Source organism: Sinohyriopsis cumingii, chromosome 2 (assembly GCF_028554795.1).
Source record: "Sinohyriopsis cumingii isolate HCF-2022 chromosome 2, ASM2855479v2, whole genome shotgun sequence".
Classification (NCBI taxonomy): Eukaryota; Metazoa; Mollusca; class Bivalvia; order Unionida; family Unionidae; genus Sinohyriopsis; species Sinohyriopsis cumingii.
Window position 1 is genome coordinate 47,125,360 of NC_142962.1, and position 19,122 is coordinate 47,144,481.

General features: G+C 33.6%; 1 protein-coding gene across 8 annotated transcripts in view; it reads left to right on the plus strand.

The window, feature by feature from the left end:
* The window catches only part of LOC149804771 (uncharacterized), a 93,821-nt gene that overhangs the window by 61,621 nt on the left and 13,078 nt on the right, over positions 1–19,122 (plus strand). For 6 of the 8 annotated variants that reach the window (XM_089944301.1, XM_089944334.1, XM_089944284.1 and 3 more), the window contains 5 exons: positions 1,668–1,844; positions 7,137–7,324; positions 7,700–7,797; positions 8,360–8,437; positions 17,237–18,583. In XM_089944301.1, the coding sequence (XP_089800427.1) occupies positions 1,668–1,844; positions 7,137–7,324; positions 7,700–7,797; positions 8,360–8,437; positions 17,237–18,583 (1,888 nt within the window). The remainder of the gene's footprint in view (positions 1–1,667; positions 1,845–7,136; positions 7,325–7,699; positions 7,798–8,359; positions 8,438–17,236; positions 18,584–19,122) is intronic. The other 2 variants (XM_089944311.1, XM_089944327.1) reach the window with 2 other exon arrangements.

Consider the following 19,122-nt stretch of genomic DNA (forward strand, 5'->3'; position numbering starts at 1 on the left):
TCTTTATAACTATCAAGGACCCCCCCCATGTTATAATGATATACATCTTTATTCTTTATATCTATCAAGGCCCCTCCATGTTATAATGGCATACATCTTTATAACTATAAACTCCCCCCCCCCATGTTATAATGACATACATCTTTATGCTTTGTAACTATCAAGGCCCCCTCCCCCATGTTATAATGACATACATCTTTATACTTTATAACTATCAAGGCCCCCCCCCATGTTATAATGACATATATCTTTATGGTTTTATACATACTTAATGGATCTGAAAAGCAAAATATACATAGGGAACTTACATTAGTCCCTGGGTCCATCCATTCCCACAGGGACTAAGCAAGAAATCTCCAGTTGGGATTGTGAAAATGAGGTTTGCATTGTAGATTACTTCACAAGGTTTTATGCCATTATTGTGAATTATATCCTACATAATCCTAAATGTCCCATCAAGTCCGAATGTTCCGATTGAATGCCAATAGTCTTGAATGTCCTGATGTACCATTATGATGCAATCCAGAATATCTATGAATGAATTCACAATCATCCCAAAGTAGTATATTATTACAAAAAGTCAATGAGCACTTTGTAATTCAAATGAATAATTTATAAAAATAATTCCACTTGCATTATATCTGAACACAACTGCAAAATCTTATCATAGATTCCAAAAGACTGATATGAAACAGTCATTAATAACTGTTACTAAATCCTAATTATAAACAAAATATCACTTGACGTTCAATGCAATAGATTAACTTTGGAAACAAGGGCAGGTTTTGAACTCAAATTCAAGTAAATATCCTGCTTACTTCTTAGAATCATGACAAAAGTCAGATAGGCAAAACTCCACTACCCTCAATCATAAATATGACAAAAGTTGGGTGCACAATATAAATTAAATATACATAACAGTCTTTGCACTTGTATCTTTTAATGCAAACCTTGTTGAAATATTTACTCAGCAACTGCCTGACCTATTCATTTTAGATCTGAAATGTCTGTATTTATGTATATGATTTGATATGTCTGTATTTATGTGTATGATTGGTAGGCCTGTATTTATGTATATAATTTGATAGGCCTGTATTTATATACATGTATATGATTTGAATGGCATATATTTATGTATATGATTTGGTAGGCCTTTATTATGCATATAATCTGGTAGGCCTGTTTTATGCACATAATTTAGTAGGTGGTTTTTGTTATTTTCTATTTTTTAATTTTTTTTAACGCAAGACCTAACTAGATTTTGTACCATTTTAATGAACTTTGCTGAGATTTACATGGTTTTCTTTAGGTTTTCTTTTTACTCTTTGGGACTTCAACATTTTTGGGTGCTGTGAGGCATATTTGTATTAAAAGTAGAAATCTGGGTTGCATCTTCAATTTTTTGGGGGGGACTATACTTTAACCTGAATTTTTCCTATTAGGACTATATAGTATCATTTATTTCTATTAGGACTCTATTGTATCCTGTTTATTCCTATTAGGACTATAATTATATCCTATAGTGATTTTTGCATGATCATGGCATTTGTAAGTCAGTGTTAAAAACAAATGTTAGAAGCTCTTTCAATGAAAACCAAAATAGGTGTCAATGTTAGCTGCAAGGAAGTAGAAGACAAAATTTAAACTTAATGTGACTTCTGTTTTAGGGTCCACCCCCAGACCCTTCATATAACTTTTTAGCAGACAGGAGTCGTGACCAACCACAGCAGAGGACCCCAAAGGAGGAATGGAAGAAAGACAAAAGTAGACGTCACCCCAAAAATTTTGGGGGCGAAGACTTCAGCAATGTCAAGGCAAAGATGAAGTCAGTGAAGGAAAAACAGGTATGTTATTGACAGTTTTATTTATGTTGGTATTGTCACTTGACAGTAGTTTTATTTATGTTGGTATTGTCACTTGACAGTAGCTTTATTTATATTGTTATTGTCACTTGACATTAGTTTTATTTATGTTGGTATTGTTACTTGACAGTAGTTTTATTTATGTTGGTATTGTCACTTGACAGTAGTTTTATTTATGTTGGTATTGTCACTTGACAGTAGCTTTATTTATGTTGGTATTGTCACTTGACAGTAGCTTTATTTATATTGGTATTGTCACTTGACAGTAGCTTTATTTATATTGGTATTGTCACTTGACAGTAGTTTTATTTATGTTGGTATTGTCACATGACTAGTTTTATTTATGTTGGTATTGTCACTTGACAGTAGTTTTATTTATGTTGGTATTGTCACTTGACAGTAGCTTTATTTATATTGTTATTGTCACTTGACAGTAGCTTTATATATGTTGGTATTGTCACTTGACATTAGTTTTATTTATGTTGGTATTGTTAATTGACAGCAGTTTTATTTATATTGGTATTGTCACTTGACATTAGCTTTATTTATGTTGGTATTGTAACTTGACAGTAGCTTTATTTATGTTGGTATTGTCACATGACTAGTTTTATTTTTGTTGGTATTGTCACATGACAGTAGTTTTATTTATGTTGGTATTGTCACATGACTAGTTTTATTTATGTTGGTATTGTCACTTGACAGTAGTTTTATTTGTGTTGGTATTGTCACTTGACATTAGTTTTATTTATGTTGGTATTGTTACTTGACATTAGTTTTATTTATGTTGGTATTGTCACTTGACAGTAGCTTTATTTATGTTGGTATTGTCACTTGACAGTAGCTTTATTTATGCTGGTATTATCACATGACAGTAGTTTTATTTATGTTGGTATTGTCACTTGACAGTAGTTTTATTTATGTTGGTATTGTCACTTGACAGTAGCTTTTTTTATATTGGTATTGTCACTTGACATTAGTTTTATTTATGTTGGTATTGTTACTTGACAGTAGTTTTATTTATGTTGGTATTGTCACTTGACAGTAGTTTTATTTATGCTGGTATTGTCACTTGACTGTAGCTTTATTTATATTGGTATTGTCACTTAACAGTAGTGTTATTTATTTTGGTATTGTCACTTGACAGTAGCTTTATTTATGTTGGTATTGTCACATGACTAGTTTTATTTATGTTGGTATTGTCACTTGACAGTAGATTTCTTTATATTGGTATTGTCACTTGACAGAAGCTTTATTTATCTTGGTATTGTCACTTGACAGTAGCTTTATTTATGTTGGTATTGTCACTTGACAGCAGTTTTATTTATGTTGGTATTGTCACTTGACAGTAGTTTTATTTATGTTGGTATTGTCACTTGACAGTAGCTTTATTTATGTTCGTATTGTCACTTAACAGTAGCTTTATCTATATTGGTATTGTCACTTGACAGTAGCTTTATTTATGTTGGTATTGTCACATGACTAGTTTTATTTATGTTGGTATTGTCACTTGACAGTAGTTTTATTTATGTTGGTATTGTCACTTGACAGTAGCTTTATTTATATTGTTATTGTCACTTGACAGTAGCTTTATTTATATTGGTATTGTCACATGACTAGTCTTATTTATGTTGGTATGGAACCTTGACAGTAGTTTTATTTATGTTGGTATTGTCACTTGACATTAGTTTTATTTATGTTGGCATTGTTACTTGACAGTAGTTTTATTTATGTTGGTATTCTCACTTGACAGTAGTTTTATTTATGTTGGTATTGTCACTTGACCGTAGCTTTATTTATATTGGTATTGTCACTTGACAGTAGTGTTATTTATTTTGGTATTGTCACTTGACAGTAGCTTTATTTATGTTGGTATTGTCACATGACTAGTTTTATTTATGTTGGTATTTTACCTTGACAGTAGTTTTATTTATGTTGGTATTGTCAGTTGACATTAGTTTTATTTATGTTGGTATTGTTACTTGACAGTAGTTTTATTTCTGTTGGTATTGTCACTTGACAGTAGCTTTATTTATGTTGGTATTGTCACTTGACGGTAGCTTTATTTATGTTGGTATTGTCACTTGACAATAGTTTTATTTATGTTGTTATTGTCACTTGACAGTAGCTTTATTTATGTTGGTATTGTACTTGACAGTAGCTTTGGTTATATTGTTATTGTCACTTGACAGTAGCTTTATTTATATTGGTATTGTCACTTGACAGTAGTTTTATTTATGTTGGTATTGTCACTTGACAGTAGCTTTATTGATGTTGGTATTGTCACATGACTAGTCTTATTTATGTTGGTATTGTCACTTGACAGTAGTTTTATTTATGTTAGTATTGTCACTTGACATTAGTTTTATTTATGTTGGTATTGTTACTTGACAGTAGTTTTATTTATGTTGGTATTGTCACTTGACAGTAGCTTTATTTATGTTGGTATTATGACATGACAGTAGTTTTATTTATGTTGGTATTGTCACTTGACAGTAGTTTTATTTATGTTGGTACTGTAACTTGACATTAGCTTTATTTATGTTGGCATTGTCACTTGACGGTAGTTTTATTTATGCTGGTATTGTAACTTGACAGTAGCTTTATTTATGTTGGCATTGTCACTTGACGGTAGTTTTATTTATGTTGGTATTGTCACTTGATATTAGTTTTATTTATGTTGGTATTGTCACTTGACCGTAGCTTTATTTATATTGGTATTGTCACTTGACAGTAGCTTTATTTATATTGGTATTGTCACTTGAAAGTAGTTTCTTTCATGTTGATATTGTCACTTGTTTTAATTTCTGGTTTTAAAGTAAAATATGTTGTATTGATTATAGATTTGTATGTTAAAAATGTAAGCTTGTAATGTCACAGTTTGTTGTTTTCTTTCATACTCAGTGGCTATGTTAAAGTGGTGAGCAGTTTTACTTCCTGCTCTGTATCTGTCTTAAAGAAGAGAGTAATTTCATTTTCTTCTCAGTAAATACGTTAAAGGTGAGCATAGTTTTGTTCCTTCCTCAATGTATATGTTAGAGTGGGGAGCAGTTTTTTTTTTTTGCTCACCGGATATGTTATAGTTGAGAGCAGTTTTATTTCCTGTTAAATGTAACAGAAAACTTTATAATTAACACACACACACACACACACAAACACTTCCTTAGTAGGCATCTGTTCATCCTTTAAGTATCCTATATACAACAGATCTAACTTGAACAGTGGATGGTGTTTATTTTGGTAATGTATAATGGACATTGTGTAGGATTGCCTCCATAGCAGCTCATCACAGGCACTATATAATGTATACAGATTTGTAAATGCTGGCTTGTTTTTGTGGTAACTTTCTGCATACAATGACCATTTTCCATTAGGTTTTATCACATCACAAGTTTACTTAGCATTGATTTAATATGTTATATGTCGTTCTTCAGTCAGATAAAAAATAGTAGCAATGGTGATGGGCATGATACAAATAAACAAGATGATGATATTAATATCTTGTAAACAAACATGTCACAAGTGAGAATTGGTGACTAAATCTAGCTCCAAATTAGTATCTTAATAATGGTCTCCCATAAAATCTTTACATACCAGTATACGATCTATAATGCAGACTCAAGTGACATAATTTGGATTGACCATGCATGGACATATTTGTGACACGGTGGAACACAAAGCTACCCAGATTTGCATCTCAATGACAAGTCCTAAATAGAAAATCAATGCTCTTTGTGTGAACTGGAATGGTTTGGGTGCATAAGCATTCAAGTGGGCATAATTATGGATGAATGATGAAGCAAACTAAACAGCAGATAATCCCAGGAAAGTCTTTTGATATTCCTGACCTACTTGAAAAATTAATGCCAATGTTTCATCTGAACCTGGAATTATTTAAACTACATGCCTGATTCACATTGTGAAAGATCTAATAGGGAAACAATTCTTAGAACAAGTTAGGAATAGAATCACTCAGGCAAGAAGGCCACTAACTGGAAAGCATATGAAGGGAAGTAGTTTTCTTAAGGTGGTTAGAGCAGAAACACATAAAAGAACATTTGTAGCATAATAACTAACTTTATCATTGTACACATTCAAGAGAAGCTGCCCCTATCACTATAAAAGGCTCCTGTTCGATTATCTCAAATGTTTCATCATCACGGAAGGTATGATATCGGCCAAAAAAGCCCTCTTTGACCTCATAGTGAACTTTGATGTGTCTTGACTAAAGGCTTTGGCCCAACATCAGGAATGGAATTTACCATTGGTTCTGATATGGCTGTAAATAAAGTACCTTTTGAAAACTTGTCTATAACCTCCTTGACTCACCTCATACAAAACCTGCTTCCTAGTTGTTCTAGCTAAAGCAGGCAGAAGCATTGAGGTAAATGCCTTGTCAGTCGATCTGAACTAATTTTGTCAAAGTAGTTCTCTTGCTTAGTCGAGGTTCCCACACACGGGGAATCAGACCCTTGCTATGAAACCTCCTTCCTCACTGTATCATTCACTGCATGGTCATCTACAGGACCTTGTAAAGGCTGTGAAGTGGTACCAGAGGGAGATCTTAAACATTTTTGCCATTTAAAGAAGGAAATGATGCTCATGTTCTTTTATCCTGGGTTTTCACACTGTATATTAAGAAATAACCCAAGACCAAATGAGTTGCCATAGTTATGACATTTCAATGATAGTGGGAGATGCAGAGCATGTTGAGAATATGCATTCCCTGAAATGACTTTATCCATGCTGTGGGGTATAAGACAGAGATGACTTTCTCATCTTTTCTTAGCTCAGAGACCTTTCATTCACAATGACAGGAATAGTAGTAACTGAATTGTGAATTGGATTTGGTACTATGCTCTGTATCCAAGGGGAGATCAATCCTGTATGACTTCTACCCAGATGGACACATGACAACACTTTTGCTGCTAAAAGCCACTTCATAAGGCTGGATTTGCAAGATAGTGGATATATTCCTAATGTATTATGATCAGGTAAGTATTATTGAAGATATTTGCATAAAATAAACTGCATTATATTCAGATGAAAATGCTCTTTTCAAAATATATTAGGAATCTGTCAAATATGTAAAATCAAATCTCAAAATGTTGGCTACTCCTGGTAGAATGGACATCTTTCATGGTGTAGCTCATAAACAAAAGCTTCAGAGGTCCAGCACATGTGTTTAATGCATGAAATCCTGTTCAGCACTTAAAGTATAATTAGTCTTGTCCTTTAATGATAATATGCAATTTTATGTTAATACTTTTCTTTCAGGATCGGGAATGGGGAGGGCCACCCAGGTCCAACATGGAGATGTCAATGGTTATGACTGGCCGAGAGCGGCACCAGTACATGGAGTGGAAGAATGAGCGTGAGAAGGTTGACCAAGAGAGGATAGAGCGACACAAAACAGCATCTGGAGAGTGGAGAAGGGCCTGGGATGCTGAGAAAAAAGAAGAGGAGTAAGAAAACTGCTGCTTGTCAATTTTATATTGAAGTAGGGGAAATAAAATCTCATCACTTGTGAATGGTTGTTAAAATGGTCTTTGTAAATACGGGTAGAAATTTAATTATGTAAACAGTTGTCCTCTTAGGACATGTTGAAAATCTAACAACTATTCCAAGCACTTTTCTGATACATGTGTTATCAAGGTCTGTCGAAACTGTTAGCATTGTAGACATAAAGAAGAAAATCTTCATATCCTTGCAATAGCTGCAGTAAAATAAAGCCAAATGCTATCAAGAACTTTACATAAAATATCTTTCAGTTTGCCGATTTCTTTGGGATCATTTTGGTTATAAATTCTGAGATCTTAAGGTTTGTAATTTTATTTCAGTTTCCAAAACCAAAGTCCCCCACGCATGGAACCAGCCCGCCGACCAGGTAACCAGTCAGACTCCTGTCAGGAAGTACAGTTGATAAAATTTCCTTTTGGTAATGATAGGCACAGTCTGCATCGGACTGTGCTGTGAAAAAATTCTTTATCTGTTTTTATAGATCTTAATTACTTATGCACATTCTCTCTCAGTCACTGTGTTGTTTATTAACAAGTTGCAGATTCATTATGTATCTTTTTGAAGAGTGTTATATATTGATTCTAAGATTATCAGAAGAAATTAATTTATAATGAATAATAGAACCCCTTGCATATTTGTGTAAAAGTAGTAGGGAACATGTATGTAGTTTGCGAATGTTTAGATGTTTCAGAAACAGAGAAGATAAGTTATGACATCAAATCCTGTTTCATTTTTTTCCCATTCTTTCTTAAAAAATTTTGTTTGAAAAATCAGATGACATCCAAGCCTGTATGTGTCATCAATATAAATATTGCCTTTTGTTTTTACTGTTAGTAGCCTGCAATACATCTCCTGTTCCATGTCTTGAGGATTGTTATTTTTGTAAAATGGCAATATGAATATAGCATGGGTTTTTGGGATAAGAATGAAAAGACCACACTAATAGAAGAATTTGAGGAACCCTGTTTTTTCTCTTAAAGCTGGTCGTATTGGGAGTGGTCGTTTCGATCGTGGTGAGCGAGATGAGCGACAGAGGGGTGATGGCCCTCGTATGAAAGGTACATGGTGATACTTGCATGGGTTTGCTGTACCAATGTACCAATATAACTGGAGCATGCACATATATCCTTGTATCCTATTTATCTGCCTGTATTTGGTAGGGCTTTCTTTTAATTTTAATCTGCATTTTTTTCCATGGGGAAAATTTGACAATCTGTGATTTTTGTTCCGATTTATGCTTTGTATGGGTTGCAGTTTTCTGGACAAAAGCAAAACATGATGAAGTATTGAAACGAGCTTGTTAAAATTTTGGTTGCAGCCTAAAATTATAGATACCATGTTCACTAAAGCGTCATTTCAGTGTAGGGCCACTTTGAAGGAAAAAAAAGAGTTGTGATCCTTTGTAAGATCAGACAGGATGTCATATATTTATATCCAGGGAATCACAGGCCTATTCATTTGGTGAAGAGAAAACTACCAGAGAATATCTGTATACCCAGGGAATTAAAATCTGGTTATAAATCTACCTGAGATTATCCCTTTATCACAATAATAATCAGTCTAGTTACCTGGTAAAGGAAAAATCTACCCAAGATTATCCTAATATTATCTGGTAAAGTGGAATCAACCTGAGATTGTCCTTATATCCAAGGATTCATAAGTCTGGTTATCTGATGAAGGGAAATCTACTTGATATTGTCCATATATCCAGGGAATCATAAGTCTGGTTATTTGGTGAAGGGAAATCTACTTGATATTGTCCATATGTCCAAAGAATCATAACTCTGGTTATCAGGTGAAGGGAAATCTACTTGATATTGTCCATATGTCCAAAGAATCAACTCTGGTTATCAGGTGAAGGGAAATCTACTTGATATTGTCCATATATCCAGGGAATCATAAGTCTGTTTATTTGGTGAAGGGAAATCTACTTGATATTGTCCATATGTCCAAAGAATCATAACTCTGGTTATCAGGTGAAGGGAAATCTACTTGATATTGTCCATATATCCAAGGAATCATAAGTCTGGTTATCTGGTGAAGGGAAATTTACCCAAGATTATCCTTGTGTCCAGGTAATTATAGCCTGGTAATCTGCTAAAGTTGAATCTACTTGAGATTATCCTTATCCAGGGAATCTAAACCTCGTTATAAATTTTATCTGAGATTAATCCTTTTATCCAAGTAATCATAGGCCTGGTTATCCGGTTAAAGGATATCTAATCAAGGCTATCTATATATACATAGAATCTTTTGGCCTGAGTATCTCTTTAAGGGTAATCTAGCAGAGATTATCCTAATCTTGGGACTTGTTACTGGATGACATACATGAACAAGGTTGAATTTATATATGTACCAGAATGTTCTTTCAACAAAGGCTGGGTTGATGACCAGATTTTTTAACATAAACCTTAGATATTCATGTTATAAAAAGCAAGCAATCTGACTAGTCCTAGATGAATGGTTGTGATTTGAATGGCTGCATCTTTTAGTCCCATTAACAGGTTTGTTGTTTTATTTTGCCAGATTTAAATCAATTAATTGCCCACATTTGTACAGTGTGACCCCGTTGTAACACAGTAGTTGGGAGCCATAGAACCCAACCGTGTTATAGACCGAACTATGTTATAAACAACCAGGTCAGACAGCTGAGAAAAATAATGCATGTACAGACCTGCCAACACTTAAGATTAAGTCTTACGAAAATTACCCTTAAAATACTGACTTATGACATACAAGCAAAAACTACGGAAAAATGATTGTTGCCAAAAAATCCGGATAATTGATTCATCTGTGTTTTATTTGTATCCGGGTTTCATATTAGAATAGTGAAATTAGTTAGGGAAGCTGGCTAACTTTACAGCAGTACCCCAGATACTTTGAACTGCACCTGTTTGTTCATGCAAAGTGTCTGCATGATCAAACTGTTGATTATAGAATTATTTTTAAATGGTGTCCCGAAAGTGTTGCATTTTAAGATGAAATGGAAAGTAAGCCTCTAGAAAGTTTTAATAATCAACACAAAAGAATAAAAAGGAATATTCAGATTCTTGTGAATAAAAGATGGAAAGGACACAATCATGTTTATTGGACATCACATGCCAATTTGAATATGTCTCATGGCGGGAGATATGATTGCCGTCATCATATCAAATGGAAAAAGAATTTCCATGAATTACGTCAAGTTGTGGGATAGCAACAAGTTATTGAGTTAAATAAGGTTTGTAACTAAAGTTTGAGCAACTGTACTTGTGGTAAATAAGGTCTACGCATACTTTACAAACTTTTCAGTTGAACATAATGTTATTGTCACTGCGTCAAACTTTAATTATGTTTTCCAGCTTTAAAATAGCAGTTATTGATATTTTTACACCTTACTGAAAACTGGTCAATCTTACAGAAAAAAATCGCAGCTGCCTTACTGAGACAGACTCGTTGGGGTTGGCAGGTCTGCATGTACCCCCCCCCCCCCAAACAATTGGGGGGGTTTAATAAATCCAGGCGGTAAAATATGTGCTTCATTGGCACAGTTACCATGTTAAATCGATGCATATTAAATGAGAAATACACCTGTAGTGAAACAGAAAGGCATATATAATATTTTACTTTATTTATAGAACCACGGATTGGTACATATACGTGTATACAGTTTATATATACATGCCATATGTATAGCATGAATAGAGTATCAACACTGTGTACTCAACCGCGAATTACATCACATGCATTGAATCCACAATACAAGTAATTCCATCAAAAAAATGCACACACAGATTTTAAAGTATTTATCTAATTGTCCATAGCAGTCCATATATCAGTATTTATCTAATTGTCCATAGTAGTCCATATATCAGTATTTATCTAATTGTCCATAGGGGTCCAAAATTGGTATTTATCTAATTGTCCATAGTAGTCTATATATCAGTATTTATCTAACTGTCCATAGTAGTCCATAAATCAGTATTTATCTAATTGCCCATTGTAGTCCATATATCAGTATTTATCTAATTGCCCATAGTAGTCCATAAATCAGTATTTATCTAGTTGTCCATAGAACTCCATATATCAGTATTTATCTAATTGTCGATAGCGGTCCAAAATTGGTATTTATCTAATTGTCCATAGTAGTCCATAAATCAGTATTTATCTAATTGCCCATAGCAGTCCATTTATCAGTATTTATCTAATTGTCCATAGCAGTCCATATATCAGTATTTATGTAATTGTCCATAGTAGTCCAGATATCAGTATTTATCTAATTGTCCATAGCAGTCCATATATCAGTATTTATATCATTACCCATAGTGGTCCATATATCAGTATTTATCTAATTGTCCATAGTAGTCCAGATATCAGTATTTATCTAATTGTCCATAGTACATATATCAGTATTTATCTAACTGTCCATAGTGGTCCAAAATTGGTATTTATCTAATTGTCCATAGTAGTCCATAAATCAGTATTTATCTAATTGCCCATAGTAGTCCATAAATCAGTATTTATCTAATTGCTCATTGTAGTCCATATATCAGTATTTATCTAATTGCCCATAGTAGTCCATAAATCAGTATTTATCTGATTGCTCATTGTAGTCCATATATCAGTATTTATCTAATTGCCCATAGTAGTCCATAAATCAGTATTTATCTAATTGTCCATAGCAGTCCATATATCAGTATTTATCTAATTGTCCATAGAACTCCATATATCAGTATTTATCTAATTGTCCATAGCAGTCAATATATCAGTATTTATATCATTACCCATAGTGGTCCATATATCAGTCTTTATCTAATTGTCCATAGTAGTCCAGATATCAGTATTTATCTAATTGTCCATAGTAGTCCATATATCAGTATTTATCTAATTGTCCATAGTGGTCCAAAATTGGTATTTATCTAATTGTCCATAGTAGTCCATAAATCAGTATTTATCTAACTGCCCATAGTAGCCCATAAATCAGTATTTATCTAATTGCTCATTGTAGTCCATATATCAGTATTTATCTAATTGCCCATAGTAGTCCATATATCAGTATTTATCTAATTGTCCATAGTAGTCCATATATCAGTATTTATCTAATTGTCCATAGTAGTCCATATATCAATATTTATCTAATTACCCATAGCAGTCCATATATCAGTATTTATCTAATTGTCCATAGCAGTCCATATATCGATATTTATCTAATTGTCCATAGCAGTCCATATATCAGTATTTATCTAATTGTCCATAGTAGTCCAGATATCAGTATTTATCTAATTGTCCATAGTACATATATCAGTATTTATCTAACTGTCCATAGTGGTCCAAAATTGGTATTTATCTAATTGTCCATAGTAGTCCATAAATCAGTATTTATCTAATTGCCCATAGTAGTCCATAAATCAGTATTTATCTAATTGCTCATTGTAGTCCATATATCAGTATTTATCTAATTGCCCATAGTAGTCCATAAATCAGTATTTATCTGATTGCTCATTGTAGTCCATATATCAGTATTTATCTAATTGCCCATAGTAGTCCATAAATCAGTATTTATCTAATTGTCCATAGCAGTCCATATATCAGTATTTATCTAATTGTCCATAGCGGTCCATATATCAGTATTTATCTAATTGTCCATAGCGGTCCATATAGCAGTATTTATCTAATTGTCCATAGCAGTCCATATATCAGTATTTATCTAATTGTCCATAGCGGTCCAAAATCAGTATTTATCTAATTGTCCATTGTGGTCCAAAATCAGTATTCAGAGCTTGTAGAAGCAGCTGCTAGTTGTCTATTTTTTGCCAGTTTCAGCTTGTAGAAAACATTTACATTTTTGTCAGATTCTTACCTGGGACCAATGTTTTTGTTTGGACAGTGAGAACCCAACAAGAATAATAAACAAATATTTGCAGAGGTATTTTTTAAACCATTCAGATTATTGCATTTTAAATAACATTTCTCATTTTTTCCTACTCGTCTTAGTTTTGCATGATTGCTTGGTTGTCATGCCCTTTATTTTGTTTACATCCCTATTTTTAGCATATGGAGCAAAACATTGAATTAGTACATGATAATAAGTATAATTTGCATATGTGTTAATGAGTGTAAGAAGATAACCAGGTTGGATTTTGGATTTATAAAAACACTGTTGATGGTGATATAAATACAATGTTTAATAATGAATGACTTGAATAAGAAAAGAATTATGATTATTACATGCATGCACGAACCTAATAATGCAACAAATGAAAATACAAATAAATGACCTTAGTACAAAGAAAAAGGTGAATGATTCACAGTAATTTCACACAACGAAAAGAATGATGTGTTTTACTCAAATAGTAAAAATGAATTCACTTGTATAATGAAAAATGAGGTATTTTACTCAAATAGTAAAATGATGAAAACAAAGGGACAGATCTCGTACAAAATATCTTTACAATCCCAAAACACTGGGTATTACAAACCCAAAAATTAGCCTTGGCTAAGAGATTACAGGTATTGAGTTACACACTCCATCACCAGCACACTTGAGTACGTCACACTGCTCAATCAAGCTGTCAGTATTCCAGGTAGTCACCAACCACCATTCAATTCATTGGTCAATCAAGTAATCAGCACCCACCAATCAGTCGGCAATGCCCAATCACCTGCTACTCAACCAGCAACACTGTTCACTCGGCTCTATGGCTGTTATGATTCAGCTTTACAGCTGCTATGGTCAACTTCTTTGGTTATCTCTCCAGCTGGTACCACATCGACTCTGCTCAGGTGAAATTAAATCTTAACACTGTGTACTAAGAATGACACGGACATATACAATAACACTTAATGACATTATATATGGTAAGCTATACAAATTACATTATCAGTATGACATTACGAAGCAATAAATGGGTTCAGAAGTGAACCTACCTCTTTCCGATAAGAATCCTATGGTACTAAACGTTTCTTAATAAAAATGCTATTTTATATTTCTAATATAAATCTCTTGCTACGTCACAAACAAGAATAAAAAATATTTGTATTATCCTATGTGCAAGTCCTTATGTAGACTGCTCACTGACAAGATGTTTCCGTAGTGTGAAGATTTAGTGTTACAGTGAGGCGTTTATACACAGCTGATGCAGCCATACATCGTCTGTGCACAGGAAGTATTCGGGTTTTCCCACTGAAAGCACTTCGCACATGTGGCATACGATGAACCGAACTCACTGTTTCTAAATATTGTATAATATACATAAATCACCCTCAGGTATCGTTGTACACAAAAAAAAAACTAAACCCGAGTACATGTATTTAATTAGTAAAGGGATTTATACAATTCCGAGAGAATTAGTATAATTAATGCATGTTAATAATTATTATTAGCACATTAATAAGTATCATTAGTATTTGTTAATGAGTATCATAGTTCATGTTACTAAATATAATTAATGCATGTCTAATGTGGGTATTAGAGAAAGCTTGCCAGTAGCTTCTCGTGGGTAGGTGGTTCTTTCCAGGGTTTTCCCCAAGTTCTTCCTCAGTCATTAATGCTGGTCACCATTTATAGCCTATCGTGTGCTGAAAAATGGCATTAAACCATACAACAACAACAATAATCAATGCATTAATGAGTACAATTAGTACATGTGAATAAGTATAATTAGCACATTGAGTACAATAAGTACATGTGAATAAGATAATTAGCACATTGAGCACAGTAAGTACATGTGAATAAGATAATTAGCACATTGAGCACAGTAAGTACATGTGAATAAGTATAATTAGCACATTAATGAGTACACAAAGTACATGTTAATAAATATAATTAGCACATTAATGAGTACAAAAAGTGCATGTGAATAAATATAATTAGCACATTAATGAGTACAAAAAGTATATGTTAATAAGTATAATTGGCACACTAATGAGTACAAAAAGTATATGTTAATTAGTATAATTAGTACATTAATGAGTACCAAAAGTACATGTTAAGAAATATAATTAGCACATTAATGAGTACAAAAAGTATGTTAATTAGTATAATTGGCATATTAATGAGTACAAAAAGTACATGTTAAGAAATATAATTAGCACGTTACTGAGTACAAAAAGTACATGTTAATAAGTATAATTGGCACATTAATGAGTACAAAAAGTACATGTTAAGAAATATAATTAGCACATTAATGAGTACAAAAAGTACATGTTAAGAAATATAATTAGCACATTAATGAGTACAAAAAGTACATGTTAAGAAATATTATTAGCACATTAATGAGTACAAAAAGTACATGTTAAGAATATAATTAGCACATTAATGAGTACAAAAAAGTGCATGTTAAGAAATATAATTAGCACATTAATGAGTACAAAAAGTACATGTTAATAAGTATAATTGACACATTAATGAGTAAAAAAGTACATGTTAATAAATATAATTAGCACATTAATTAGTACAAAAAGTATATGTTAATAAGTATAATTAGCACATTCAGTACATTTGGTATGTGTCAGTAAGTAAAATTAGTACATGTTAATAAGTATACTGTGTATTTTTTTAGGTGGTGTTTATTATAAAGGTTTAACAAAATGTGACTTCATTGATGAAATATGGGGTTTTCAGAAGACGGTGGCCTATTGTGCTTATTGTTCATTAATAGATTTTACCTGCTGTAAAATCCACAAAAACTGGATATTGCTGATGGAATTAAATTGATAGTATTTTGAAATCATGAACTTTGTTAAGAACAATTGTTATAGTGTCATTACAACAATTAAAAAACATTATGATATAATGCTAGTAGAGCTGTAGCAAATAATATTTAAACAATAATAATTCATTTTTTTAATATTCTAATAGAAAATTAGTTTTCAAACATTTGTTTATGTTCCTAGTAACTTTGGAATTATTTTGTATAAGAAACTTACAAGGTAAAATGTAAACTATGCAGTAATGAATTAGTTTCCTTTTGAACAACTTGAAAGTTGCTGAATCACCTGAAATTCAAACTTTATTTCAAAAGGTATTCATAAAGTCAAAATTCTGTTAAATCACATTGCTCACCATTTCACCATTACTATCCATTGTCATTGAGGCACACTTGAAAAGATAACATAAAAGACAGCCGTCTTAATTCATGCCCTCATAAGATAACATGTAAGTTGGCCATCATCATTATGCCCTCTTGAAATAACATGTAAGACAACCAGCATCATTCATGCCATCTTGAAATAACATGTAAGACAGCCAGCATCATTCATGCCTTCTTGAAATAACATGTAAGACAGCCAGCCTCATTAGGCAAAAGATAACATGTTGACATAACTTTGGAACAGAACTATATCAGTTGTAGGGGTCCAGGTTTAAAAGATGGATTTGATTGTTTTATTACCATCAGCAAATATTTAGATTCTGTCTGAATACTTTCAACAGATATTCAAAATAACAGACTGTGATTTTGTCACCTACTCAAGCCACACATAAAAGAATAAGTAAATAGTCATATAATCATTATCTGGGTTTTTTTCCTTCATGTTATCTAGTATATTAGTAAAATTAACTGAACAAAAATTTGCAAATTTTGGTTGGAATCTTAAAATCCTATAGAACTGCATGCTGTTTCTTGTAAAGCACAATTTAGGAGTACACAAAACCAGTTAGACTGGACAATATAGCATCTTTCTTATTTGATAAGTAATCATCATATCAACTTACATAACTGTTATAAATAGAAGAAACAAAGTCCTTATTCTCCAATGTACCGTGAAGTCAGCACTTTAAATTACATAATAGGTTGTACACTGTTGTAGAAATTAATAATGCAAAGAATCTTTAATAAAATGGAGAGTCTTAACTGTTTTTTATTTTGCATAAACAGGTGTTGAAAAAGAAAGTGAGGCGAAACTACCTGGAGCTGGGCGTGGCAGGGGTCGTGGTAGGGGACGAGGCAGAGGAAGAGGGCAACCAAGGGTTAGAACAACTTCTGGAGAGGAAGGAAGAAAAGTGGAGCGACAGAAAGATTTATTGGTGGTTAAAATTGATAATTCCCCAGGAAAGAGAGATGATAGCGTAGAGGTGGAGTACTCCGACTCAGAAATACCTCCAGACCCAAGGGCTAAGGTGCCCTCATCAGCACCCTCTAGGAGTGTGGCCCAGACATCAACAGATGAGCTGTGGTGGGATGAGGACCTGGATGACATTCCTCTCACAAGTACAGAGCCTGATTCTGCAGATGGTGTTATTGGGGAGATCATGAGTGGAGAGGGCCATGAGGAGGAGGAGGAGGAAGAGGAGGAGGAGGAATATATTGAGGAAGACCAGTTTGAAGATGTGGCACCATCTGGTGGCCAGCACAAACACAGCCAGGGTGATACAGATGAGTGGGAAGATTGTGAGGAGGAGGAGTTCATTGGGACACAAGGTTCTAGTGACAGTGTTCATACAGATGACAAGAGTCCTCAATCCATGGACAAATACTCCACATCAGTCAGTGATAATGAAAAACTTCAGTTAAATTGCAAACTGAACCCAGAAGCCCCTGTGTTTACTCCATCTTCTCCCCTATCTCCTCTCTCTCCAGAAATAATGAAGACGCCAGAGGGTCATGTGAAGGTTCCAGACTGGGCAGATGCCATGAAATCTCCCACATCCAGCCTTCAAAGTCTGTCCCTTAGTCCACAAAGCTCCCAAAGTGGTGAATCAGATGCCAGTCCAAAGGATCAAAGGGCTGCTCGCAAAAAAAGAGGAGTTGAACTGAAATCAAAAGAACAGAGCTCAGAGGAAACAAAGCCTGCCAAGAAACAGAGCTCATCAAACAGCGAAGAAAAAAAGAAAGATAAGTTTTCCTCAAAACAGGTCAAGGATTCCAAGGTTGTGAGCCCTGCTATAATTTCTGAGAAGAATTCAAAACTGTCTGCTGCAAAGGAGGCTGACACAGAAGAAGAGGAAGAAGAGACATTTGAAACCCCAGGTGAGGACCCCTCACAGTTAAAAAAAGCGGGGGATATAACTTCAAATGACTCAAACACAGAGAAGCAGATGGCCCCAGGAAAATATTTTGAATATCAAGAGGGAGAGAAGGGTCAAGGAACCCAAGACTTCCAAAAGGGACAAGAATCCCAAGAAGCTAAGATGAGTGAAGCAGGCAAAGAAATGCTTGCAGATGAACAAGGCAGCACAGAGGCACATTCCCAGGATGCAACGAATTCTAAAAAGGAAACAATAGGTATTATATCACGAGGCCTTTTCCTTTCGGGAGGATAGATGTGTGATCATTTGTGTAAGGGATCACTAGAATGAGTTCCCTGATGATGTCTATGGAGTTTTATAGATACTGGCATCTCAGAAAGGGAATATGAGTGATCATTTGTGTAAGGGATCACTAGAATGAGTTTCTTGATGAAGTCTATGGAGTTGTATAGATACTGGCAACTCAGAAAGGGAAGTTTACAGCTTACAGTTTTTTGGCAGATTGGTTGCAATTGCAAATTTCTTTTATATGGGATACTTGAGTGCTCTGAAAATCTTGGATGTTTTTGGTGCAGATCTGCCTTATAGAATATTTAGAGCAAAACATTAAAAAAAATTTGCAACTGCTTTATTTTATAATTCAGAGAACTGGTTGACTAATGTTATTATTACCAGTATAATCAAGGTGACTTCTTAATTATTAAAAACTTCATTCAAGAAAATTTCAGACCACTACAGTTACACAGTAGGTACATGACAGGACTTTAGTAGTTCATGTTTGAATCCATAGATACC